This window comes from Pelophylax lessonae (assembly GCF_965119305.1).
Source record: "Pelophylax lessonae genome assembly, chromosome: 4".
In the NCBI taxonomy this organism is placed as follows: Eukaryota; Metazoa; Chordata; class Amphibia; order Anura; family Ranidae; genus Pelophylax; species Pelophylax lessonae.
Window position 1 is genome coordinate 610,434,910 of NC_138771.1, and position 12,552 is coordinate 610,447,461.

General features: G+C 44.7%; 1 protein-coding gene across 3 annotated transcripts in view; it reads right to left on the bottom strand.

Moving 5' to 3' along the window:
* Nucleotides 1–12,552, bottom strand: part of KHSRP (KH-type splicing regulatory protein) — a 68,860-nt gene that overhangs the window by 34,220 nt on the left and 22,088 nt on the right. For 2 of the 3 annotated variants that reach the window (XM_082254849.1, XM_082254848.1), the window contains exons 1-5: nucleotides 9,926–9,977; nucleotides 7,467–7,503; nucleotides 7,311–7,363; nucleotides 622–693; nucleotides 393–450 (exon numbers count right to left, since the gene is read on the bottom strand). In XM_082254849.1, the coding sequence (XP_082110975.1) occupies nucleotides 393–450; nucleotides 622–693; nucleotides 7,311–7,363; nucleotides 7,467–7,503; nucleotides 9,926–9,956 (251 nt within the window). In that variant the 5' untranslated portion in view covers nucleotides 9,957–9,977. Of the gene's footprint in view, nucleotides 1–392; nucleotides 451–621; nucleotides 694–7,310; nucleotides 7,364–7,466; nucleotides 7,504–9,925; nucleotides 9,978–12,552 lie in introns of those variants that run through there. The other variant, XM_082254850.1, reaches the window with a different exon arrangement.

Below are 12,552 nucleotides of genomic sequence, written 5' to 3' on the forward strand. Positions count from 1 at the left end.
ATGCTGTGGTATTTTATCCTCAAATAAAAATTTGCATTGGAGTGTGGCTGTCCACACACACTTTGTTCTATATGGCTTGCACATTGAGCCTGTACCCTGCACCTGTGCGGATTTTTCAAGGCATTTCCACCTGGAGCAGTGTGTGATTTTTATCGAGAAACAAACTGCTCACTGTGCCCATGCTTCTTTCAAACAAGCAGCAAGTACTCGGGTCACTTAAGAAGCCACCAGGAGAAATGCATTACACTGGCTCGTGATAGGGTTATGGTTGTGAACAAAGGAAACCTCCTCCCTACATGTTCACGTTAATGCCCGTGGGTGCTCCAGACCAGATTCTGGATATAAATACATATGCACCTAATGGCTCACAACTGGGGTACAGACATACTTACTGAACAGAATCTGGAGAGCCTGTCAACGACACAATTCTGTCTGGCATTCCTCCACTGTCTGCAGGAAAGAAAGGAGAGGGTAAGGGGGGGAAAAAAAAAACAAAAACAAACAACCACAGCACACTGAACTGCTATTTATGCAACATGGGTTGTTAAACTGTTAAATCCTCTGACTGGAAGCTTTTGGTAACAATCTGGCCTGACAAAGTCTGAGATAAAAAGGTCTTACCTGGAGAAATCTGAACTTTACATCCCGAGTCTTGCTGGATCTTATTTATCTGTTCCCCGCCACGACCGATGACTGGAAGAGACATGCACGTTTGCTTAAGTAAACCTGTCACTTAAAGGGGTTCAAGCTAACCTAAGCAAGGGTCACAAGGAATGGAAACTAGTGGTGCACCAAAATGAAAATTCTGGACCCAAACTAAAAAAGGATGCACTTTGCCAGAAACGGAAATAATCAGTTAATAAATAAATATATATATATATATATATATATATATATATATATATATATATATATATATATATATATATATATATATATATATATATATATATATAGTATTTTATTTAACTTAATAATAAATATGAATTTTCACCAATTACCGGCATCATTTCAGCTGATAGGCTGCTTTCACAACGAGCACTTTTTATACGCTTTTGCATTACAAAAAAAGCACAAGAAAACCAAGAAAAAAAAAATGCTCCCCCTTAAATTCTATGTACGTCTTCACACTGGTCTGTTGCGCTTCCCTTATGGTGTTAAAAATCCTGCTTGCTGCATTTTTGGTGCCTATTTGGTCAGTTAAAAACTGCACCAAAAACACAAATCCCCAACCAAAATGAATTGTGAACACGGCGCATCAAAAAACGCACTCGTTGCGTTGAGTCACATGACCTATGAAAACCGCAAAACAGTAAAAATGGCACGCCTTATTGGTGGCCATTATCGGCACTTTTTTCTTCTATCGGCTAAATGCTGATGACCACTATTTTTGGCTGCTGATATATCAGTGCATCCCTAATGGAAAACCAAAACTCTCGATATGCAATTAAAAAAAAATTAAAAAAAAGTTGTGGCCTTTCCCTCACAACATGCACGGTGCACTGCAGGATGCTGGCCTCAGGTTAGAGCTATGGAATCTTCAGCCTTTTATATCCCGATGTGTGTGACTGGGTTTAAAGGCTCATAGTTTGGAAGAGAAATATGTACAGACAACACATTCACATGGCTGTCTCTCCTCCAAAATTCACAGTAATACAATAGCAGCGGTCACTATTTTTAAACTCTTCTTGTGTGTGCGCAAATGCCCTTTAGCTATCATGCCTGGAGCGGAATGCTAAAATTTGTGACTTCCTATCCATATGTATTCCGTAAATATAGGTGATCAAAAAAATAAATAAAAAAGAAGCGGCCGATCTGCAAATTTCTGAGAGATATGCTGCAGTATGACCCTCTGAAAAACACTGGCAGTTGGCCACCTGAGCCTATCACTGACAGTGAGAACAGAATGTGGCTGCATGACAACAGTTGTGGGGATACAAATGGCTTTACACAGATTTGTTCCATTATCTTTACAATCCTTTCGTCATTGTAATTTTGCATAATGAAAAATGGGATTTTTGACTTGCCGTAAAATCCATTTCTCTGTTCATTGACAGACAGCTCCTGATCTTAACCATTGGGTTATATTGCCCCCTACAGCACCAGGACAATAGGCAAGGAAAAAAAAAAAAAAAAAAAAAGTCTGGCTACGCCTATGGGCAGTCCCAGTGGGTATACTCCCTCTCTGCTATAGGTACTCTGTTTTGTTACAAGCAGTAACCGACAGGCGTGCTGACGTCACTACTCTGCATCCGGAAGTCGGGCGGCGGCGTTTTGAATACTTCTTGACAAAGTGCTTATTCACATCAAAATTGTGAGTGTTATTCTATTTTTACGATATCTATTAAAATATCAAAACCATCTGCACTATTGTGGTATCCTCTCTTTTACACGTGTGGCTATCCACTGAGTTGGATGAGGAGGCTGGTGGTTTGCATTGGTTCGATGTGGAGGATCCCTGGACCTTATAGGACCTGGTCAGGAGAGGTGTTCCCCTGTAGCTGGACATCTTGAGACTTTACAAGGCCCTTAACCCTTCTCCTTCTGGTAAGCGTACACCCTCAGCATGCTTCACCGTGGCTTTTTGGAGTGACCTTTTGGTGGCGGATTTACCATCCTTGCATCTGCACCTTGGAATCCTCTTTCTTTGGACTGTCCTAAACCATTATACATGTTAAATCTGTGCTATGTGTTTGGACTGTAGTCTAACCTTTTTTCTGTGTCATCGCTGATTTAATTCACAGTATATCAATTGTTGTAGCGCAGCTTTCCCATTTACATTGTTACAAGCAGTGTCAGGAGAATAATAACTGCCCCTCAATGAACATCAGAGAAATGGATTTTACAGCAAGTCAAAATTCCCAAGGCTAACTATAGCAAACCAGGTAAACAGGAGCTTAACCAAAACAAATGGAGCTCACCTGAAAAAAAAAAAAAAAAAAAAAAAACACCCTTAAAGAGGACCAGGTCCATACAGCAGCCTGCACAACCTTGCGGCCAAAGGAAGCATTTACAGATGCCAACACATCCACTTTATAGAACTTCGTGAAAGTGGGCACCGAGGACCAGGTGGCCACCTTGCAGACCTGCGTCACTGACGGAAGGCCCAGGAAGCACTGAGCGCCTGAGTAGAGTGCTCCTAGACAGGGAAAGTAGGAACCTGACCCTTGATGGAAAATGCCTGAACCACCGTCTGTCTGATCCATCTGGAAACGGTCGCAGAGAAAGCGGACAACCCTTTCCGAGGCCCATCCATAAGCACAAATAGGGAGCCCGAGTTCCTAAAAGACTCCATAGTTGCCAGGTACACCCCAAAATCGCCCAGACCACATCCAAGGCATGCAAAGCAATTTTTTTTGGATGTTTTGGCCTGGGACACAGGGAAGGAAACACAATGTCTTCATTCAAATGAAAATCAGAAACGACCTGAGCAAGGGATGGGGGACGAAGAACCACCTTATCACTGAACCACCAAGTAAGGTGGATAGGGTAACGACACCAATCCAACACCCTCCGCACAGAAAAAAGGCCACCTACTGGGACAGCGTAAGCAGGGGAATCTCCCGAAGATTCTCAAAAAGGAGGCTTCTGGAGAACAGAGCACCAAACTGAGGTCCCAAGGCAGCATCAGAGACCGCACTTGAGGGGTCAATTGCCTAACTCCCTGAAGAAAAAAAAAAAGTATGCACCAAGGAGTATGTGGCCAAGGGAAGAAGACCTCTAAGGCTGACACCTGCCCCTTGATAGTTGAGCAGAAACTGGCCTTAAACTATCTTGAAGGTCAAGATCTGTGCCACTGATAAAAAAAGCCAGGATGAACCTCTAGAGACTCACACCACGCAATGTATCTTCCATGTGCGATGGTAGATCTTCCTAGAAAGAAATTTCCTAGCTTTTAACAGCATTGGAATCACCGACTCAGACAAACCTCTATCCATAAGCACCTGGCGTTCAACAGCCAAGCTGTCAAAGCCAGGGACTGTAAAGCAGGATGGAAGATTGGTCCTTAGGACAGCAGATCCTCCCTGAGAGGAAAGCTTCCAAGTAACCTCAGCGACCAGCAGCACCAGATCGACGTACAAAGCCCGGCGAGGCAAGTCCAGGGCCACCAAGATGACCGGAATATCTTCTGCCTTCGTAGAAGTCTTGGCAGAAGCTTAAGAGAGAAGGCGTAAATCAGACGATACTGACCCCACAGGGCCACCAGCGCATCCGTGACGTCCGCCAGAGGATCCCGTGACCGAGCCACAAACCTCTGCACCTTTCTGAGCCGGGACACCAACAGATCCTCCTCGGGGATGCCCCACTGGAGAGACAACTGATAAAACACCGCCGGATGAAGGGAACACTCCCCTTGGTCCAACGCCAACAGAGATAATACACCTGCCAATTTTCCACCCCCCAGGAATGTGTACAGCGGAGGGGGCTGTAACGAACCATTCTGCCCACCTTAGAATAATGGCTACCTCCAGAGCCTCCAGGACTCTTCTTGTGCCCCCCTGGTGATTGACCTAAGCCACAGCCATGGCATTGCCCTACTAAATGAGAACTGGACATGCCTGATGACGATTCACCCAATGTTCCAGGCACAGTCTGATCGCTCAAGTACCAAGACATTGATTGGTAGTCTGGACTCTTCCAGTGTCCAGACGTCCTGAGCAGTTTTGCCAAGGACGCCTCCCCAGCCCTGACAGACTGGCATCCGTGGAGACCACTGTCCAATACAAGGGGAGGAAGGATTTGCCCAGCCGAAGAACAAAGCCACCATATCAGGGACTCTTTAGTTACCTTGCTCAGTCGGATCTGATTGCCCAGAGACTACAGATTCTGGTCCCATTTGGCCAGAATCTCCCTGGCAGGGACCTCATATGGAACTGTGCAAACAGAACCACCTCTCGACACCATCAGGCCCAGCACCGGCATACAAGTCCAGAAGGATTACCATCTGTTGTACAGCAGATGAATTACAGCCTACAGTTTCTGGAGTTTGTCCAGAGGAAGGAGCACTCTAGCTAACGCGGAGTCAGACCCAGATCGTCCAGCTTTGTGGACGGAACCATAGCAGACTTCTGAAAATTCAGAATCCAGCCAAACACCCTCAAGCTCATATGGTAATTTCCCTGTTTTCCATCAGGGCAGTAGGAGACTCCACTCGCAGAAGGAGGTCGTCCAAGTAGCCCAGTACCGCAATCCCCCATTGGCGTAACAATGCTAGCACTGGGGCCAACACTTTCGTGAAGACCCGAGAAGCAGAAGCGAGACCAAAGGGTAACGCCACAAACTGATATGCTCCTCTCCAATGGCAAAGAAGCGGAGGAAGCGCTGGAGACCGACACATATTGGAATGTAATGGTAAGCATGATGTCGATGGAGGCAAGAAAAATCCCTGATGCAGGGAAAGCCACCATCATGCGAACGGACTTCATTCTGAACTTTTGCACCAGCACAAAGCAGTTCAGCGCCTTGAGGCCCAAAATTGGACGCACCTTGCCTTCCTTTCTGGGGATTGTAAACAGGTTTTAGTAAAACCACTAACAACCTTCCGAAGTTGGAACCGGGACTATCACCCTTTAAAGTAAAAGGTCTTGCACTGCCACAAAAAGAGCCTGCAAGCAGACTGGAGATAGTCGCACATTGGAAACCTTACGAGAGAGTAAGAACGAAACTTAATCTTGTAGTGGGACCGAATGACCTTGTGGACCCATCCGACTTGTACCAGGGGAGTCCACAGGTCCAGGACCCAGCAAAGCTGTCCCCCCACCCCCAGTTACAGGTGAGGGCGCACCTTCATTCTGAAGAGGCCTTGTCCACGGGTCTGGAGAAGCCCGCTCTTGATTTGCCAGACCAAGTTTGCTTGGATCCTCCGTAGGAGGCCCCAAAGGGCTCCGATCCCTTGTCAGTCGAACGAGGGACGAAAAAACTTCTTATGAGCCGAGGAGGGCCCACGTCTACAAGAGTCCCTGCCCTTAGTAGCCTAGGTACTCTTCCCCCCTGTGAGACCTTTAATGTGGTCATCCAGGGTAGCACCAAACAGGTGATCTCCTTGAAAGAGATCAGTCAGTCAAGGCCTTTTTAGAAGTCTGGTCCGCAGACCAGCATTTGCGCCAAAAGACATGTTGAAGGAACACTGCAGAAAACAAAGAGCCGAGTCATTAGTGGAGCCGGATCAAAAAAGACATTACTGCAGCCCCTGGACCAGCTGGGCTGCCAGCTCAGCAAAGGAGGGGTGGGGGGACGGGGGATCTGCACCCCTTCTCCAGGTCATGGCGCAAAAGTCTAGCCCATTCGGTCAGAGTCCGCGACACCAGCCTCAGTGCCAAACCTGCCAGGGTGTACATATTGCGGGCCACAGCCTCCGTCTTTGTCAGCCGGGTCCTTAACCACTTAAGGACCGCCCGCCGCAGATTTATTGCGGCATGCTGGCCCTCCTGCAGGAGCCGACGTAGCTTTATGTCGGTCGCACGACTGCAGATAGGGGGCGAGCGCGTGCCACTGACAGGGACTCCAATGCACAGGGCCGGCGGCTCCGATTGCCGCCGGGCACCTGCGATCAATCCCCGCTGAGAGAGAAGAACTTACAACAGCTGACCATTCTCTCTGGAAGATCACAGAGCGCCTGTGATCCTTCTATATAGGATCACAGGTCTCTGGTCATTTTAAAAGCCCAACCCCTATACAGTTATAAACACTCCTCTAGGCTTACATGTAAACCCCTTAATCACCCACAATGTTAACCCCTTCCCTGCCAGTGTCATTACAGTAAAAGTGCTTATTTTTAGCACTGATTACTGTAGTAACGTCACTAGTCCCCCCCAAAAGTGTCAAAAATGTCAGAAGACCGGTCTGCCGCAAGGTCACAGTCCTGCTAAAACTAGAACCACCAGGGATGCCCACCCATGACCCCAGGGATGCCCCCCAGTGCCCTCCCCATCAGTTCCGCCCACCAGTGCCCATCATTGCCACCAGTGCCCATCATTGCCGCCCACCAGTGCCACCCCATCAGTGCAGGAAAAAAACGTATTTACAAAATTGTATAACAAAAACAATTTTTCAAACTTTTCGTTTTTTTTTTATGTGTTTAGCAAAAAAGAAAAACCTTGCGGTGATCAAATACCACCAAAAGAAAGCTCTATTTGTGGGGGTAAAAATTACATAAATTTGGTTTAGGTACAGTGTTGCATGACCGCCCAAATGTCATTCAAAATGCAACAGCGCTAAAAGCTGAAAATTGGCCTGGGCAGGAAGGGGGTGAAAGTGCCCAGTATTGGTTAAAATCCTCAGTAACGAGTCAGGAAATATTAAATACTCACTAAGTCCCACCATGCCGTCTGGCACACGATACTCTTCAGTCATTGTAGCCGACCTACAAGCAGAATTGAGATTATCATATTCCCTATACTCCAGAGGAGGCGACAAAAGAGGATCAGATATAATACAGGTGACAGCGGCTGTGAAACAAATCTTACCGAGGAGGGAGGACTGGCGCAAGTGGCTGGGACATAGCTACAAATATAAAAAAGACAAAATTACAATATTAAGAACCTTCAGCATCCTCTAGACTCACACTAATCATCTCACGGACTAACGAAAGTGAACAGGAACTGCAGCCAAAAGCCAAACATCCCACAGAAGTAGTAAAGATTACTGTGAAGGAAGAAGGTAGACACTGCACAGGTTTTACAGCAGTTTTGTAATAGCCCTGTTTATTAAAGTGAAATTCCAGTCTAAACCCAACTAGACTTAAAAATGCTCCCTACAACCTCCCAACACCTATGCTGACTAACCTGTGCAAATAAAGATGTTTTCAGCCCACTCCAGTCACGTAATCCAGCTCCCTTGTGTCAGCCTTTAGAGGCTGCAGAGGAGAGGAGGGAGTGCTACAACGCATGGGCAACTGGAGCCTATGGGTGATATCACTGCTAAAGGATTTACTAGCTGTTGTCAGAGTGCGCTCTCCTCTCCCTTGCAGCTGCCTGACAAGAGGGAGAACCACATGACCAGACCACAGCAGGCTGAAAACTGGTATGCATTTTTTTTTACATGCAGGTTCGTCAGCATAGGCGTTAGGAGGGGGTAGGGAACATTTTTCAAGGTAGGTAGGCTTGTTTAAAGTAGGGCAAATGAAATTGGCAGTGGAAGGCTCAAATGTAAAGTAGCATCACAGACCAGACTGAAGATTTATATAGAAAAAAATGAACCACCTAAATTCACCCCCCCCTCCCCCAAACAACCACCAGCAAGAGCAGGGATCCTCAAACTGCGGCCCTCCAGCTGTTGTGGAACTACGCATCCCATGAGGCATTGTAGAACTTGACATTCACAGACATGACGAGGCATGATGGGAATTGTAGTTCCTGAACAGCTGGAGGGCCATAGTTTGAAGACCCCTGAGCAAGAGGAACAAATTGACGATTTTACGTTACTACTGGTGTGGCCAATAGTATCAGCCCGCACTGGTGGTAATTTCGCTCTTACCACACACAATTAACCAATGAGAAGTTTTCAGGTTGCACAGTGTCTCAAAGCAAACTCCAGCTATGATCCCAATTGCATATTTGCAGCTTGGAATAATGTAAATGTGCATATTTCATACCCCAGGGTCTGCTGGGGAAGCTGACAATCACTAAGGCTGCATTCACACTTGAGCGTAGCGTTTTTTACCGCGATTTTACCGCGATTTTTTCAGGCGTTTTTCATTGACATCAATCAAAAATGCTGGTAATCAGCCCAAAAAGAAGCTCATGTACTTTTTTCAGCTACAGGCGTTTTGCAAAACGCTCAGATGTGAACAGGGGCCATTTAAATGAATGGGGTTTTACTTGTTGGGCGTTTTGGAAGTGTTTCTTTTGAGCGTTTTTGGAGCTGAAAACGCCCAGGTGTGAATGGAGCCTAATAGTCCATGCTATTACAGCAATAGCCACTACCTTCTGCCACAATGTCCACTGGGTGGCTTCCTCTCACCACAGGAGGAGTCTCAATAGGCACAACTGCGGTTCACAAAACACCTTGTATTTTATTTTTTATTTTTAATACAAAGCGATCGCTAAATTTAATGAGCTGCAGAGGATGGGCAATCACGAACTACACCTTGTCCAATCAGAATGTAGGTCTTCATACAAGGCAAAGTTTTTATTATTACAATACCAAGTGAGTGCCCCTCTGTGGTCAGTGTACAGAGGGGAATTTGCTCAGCACAGGACCAGGAAGATCGCTGCTGTAGAAGCATCGACTTCTAAAAATAATGGTCAGCTTTACTAGTAGGCCATCCGGTAGGATATGCATACTTACATTGACTCAGGGTTGACCAATGTAAGTAAGCAATACTTGGCTTCAGCTTTAACCACTTGTTTCCTAAATCTTTTTGTTTACAAAGTTTAAAATTAGTATTTTTTGCAAGAAAAAAAAAAAAAAAAAAAAAACTTAGAACCCTTAACACTGGATTTTTTTTTTTAAAGCAGAGGCCCTAGAGAATAAAAATGGCAATCGTTGCAATATTTTTTGTCACACCGCATTTGCGCAACAGTCTTTCACAAATACACATTGACAAAAAAAAAAAAAAAAAAGATAAAAAAAAAAACTAAAGTTAACCCAATTTTTTCTTGGTATAATGTGAAAGAGGTTACGCCAAGTAAATAGATACCCAACTTGCCAAGCTTTAAACTTGCATACGCTTGAGGAATAGTGACAAACTACGCTACTTAAACCCCCTCCGGCTGCCTCCAAAAGTGATTCCCATGGCGAATCCACCACTGGGACCACTTTTATCATACGCATAATCACCCACAGTAAACAATACAGGGGTTATGGCAACTAGCTGCTGCCATAACGGTATTGAACTTCAAAGTAACGATGTAAATGTACTGAGGACGGTCGTCAAGTGGTTAAAGGCCAATTCCATGGACATAAAAAACAAACAGTCAAGTACCTGGTAATTCATTTTCTAGGAAGTCTTCCATGGTAGGCTCTGAGAGATGGCTCCTACCTAGAAACAGAAAACACAATGTCCACCATTAAAATAAAAGTACGCACATATCTGTATGCCTTAGTAACATAAAAAGTAACAGGTAACAAATACCTTGATTATGGTTAGTAAAATACGACACCCAAGGAGTAAACGAATGCTGCCCTGTAAGACTTACTAGAATTCGGTCTTCAAGGGCAAGGAATACTTACTAGGAGAGGATTCACAGCCTGGAGAACTTTCCTATCGAAAGTCTGAACTTGGCTTGACAAGCCGTCTATGCAAAAGAAGTCTATGCTCTTGTACAGTTAGCTGTTACTCCGCTTAGGGGGTGTGAAAGCTTTTGTGCCTAATATGCAAGTGTTCTGGCCATTTTGACCCATCTTGCTTTTGTGCTCTTTAAAGCTTGAGGACCCTTGTTTAAACCAGAGAAAGACAGTGCTGAATATCTCCCCCAATCTTTGGTTCTTTCTAAATAGGTTATGAGGGTTTTTCTTGCATCTATATTGGAGTATCTCTTCTTGCTGTTAAGGGTTGCTGGGAGAGGAGCGAGAATGTTTTGTGACCTGTGAAATGCAGAGGGGCCTTTTGGCAGAAAAGTTTGATTTGGTGAGAGGTCTATCTAGGTGAATAGTACAATAAGGTTAGCACAGAGATGATGCCTGCATGTCACTCAGCCTTCTAGCCGAAACAAGTGAAACCAGCAGAGTTTTTAGAGTGAGAAATTTGTCTTAACATTCATCTAGGGCAGTGATGGCAAACTTTGGCACCCCACGTTTTGGAACTACATTTCCCATGATGCTCCACCTCAATGCAGAGTGCATAAGCATCATGGGAAATGTAGTTTCAAATCATCTGGGGTGCCAAGGTTCGCCATCACTGATCTAGGGGTTCAAACAGAGATGCTAGGAATGCTTGTAGAACCATGGATACATCCCATGAAGGGAACTTCCTGCTAACAGTAGGTCTAGTTTTACCTACTGAATAACAAAAGTTTTTATAATCGGGTCCTGTCCAGGGTTGCTACACAATCAGAAAATCGGGACGAAAAAACTATTTCAAAGCGATAGGATTATCTGATCATTAGTTCACTGCTTACAAGAGCCGATCTTGACAGTTCATATGAAATTTCCTGAAGGACCAAAAAGGTTTCTGGAACGAAACCAGATGATGCGATTTTCATCTAATCGGTCGTTTTAAATCCAAAAATACATTACTACCGAATTTGTTTGGCCATAGAAGAATTTTCTTAACTTTAGTAACCGCTTAATTTTCGATATGGAGACTAGCATGCAAAAAAAAAAAAAAAAAAAAAAAAAAAAGGGAAGGACAATCATTTGTCCGATAATCTCATCGTGTGTACGAGACTTTAGTATCAAGAAAAGAGAACGATGCCGCCACCTTAACATTTAGGGTGTTGTGCGAGAAAATCCAGGATAGTGATTATTAAACTTAATCCTCTCTTCCTTCTTTCCGTACACCAAGCCATTATTTTTCTGTACCTTTTCATACAGTGGGGAAAATTTGACCCCCGGCAGATTTTGTACGTTTGTCCACTTACACCTATGAAAAATTCTAGATCCTTCATTTTTTTGTATTTTAAACGATGGAGACAGAATATCAACAATCCAGAAAAATAACACAATACCAAAGGTTATAAATAGAGTTGAAGTTCAGTGAGTAAAATAAGTAGGTATTTGATCCCCAAACAATACATGACTTAGTACTTGGTGGAGAAACCCTTGTTGGCAAACAGAGGTAAAAATGTTTCTTGTAGTTGGTGACCAGGTTTGCACACATCTCAGGAGGGATTTTGGTCCACTCTTTACAAATCTTCTCTAAATAATTAAGGTTTCGAGGCTGACACTGGGCAACTCAAGCTTCAGCTCCCTCCATATATTTTCTATTGGATTAAAGAGGTTGTAAACTTCAGGGGAAAAAAAAACACCTGAAAAAAGACAAAAAGGCATAATGAGCTAGTATGCATCGCATACTAGCTCATTATGAAATACCTTAGAAGGAAGCCCCCTGTAGTGCCGCTCGCTCACGGGTAACACGGCTGACATATTCAGCCATCTTACTTCCAGGTTCGCGTCATCCGGCCGGAGCCATAATATCGTCATTGATGCACACGGGAGCCACCGTTCACGGCACAGGGCTCTGAAGGAACAGGCGGCCGTTCCTTCAGAGCGCATGTGTAAATATCTCCTAAACGGTGCAAGTTTAGGAGATATTTACAGTACTTATAGGTAAGCCTGATCAGGCTTACTTATAGGTGCAAACACTACCTGGGGGGTTTACAACCACTTTAAGGTCTGGAGACTGGCTAGGCCACTCTGTGACCTCAATGTTTTTCTTGAGCTACTCCTTGGTTGCCTTGGTGGTATGTTTTGGGTCATTGTCATGCTGGAAGAGCCATTCACGACTCCGTGTACTGGCTGCCAGAGGGAAGAAGGTTCTCATCCAAGATTTTACAATACAAGACTATTGGCCCCTCAATGCAGCAAAGTCGGCCTGTACCTTTAGCAGAGAAACAGCCAAAAAGTATAATGATTCCACCTCCATGCCTGACTGTAGGGATGGTGTTCTTA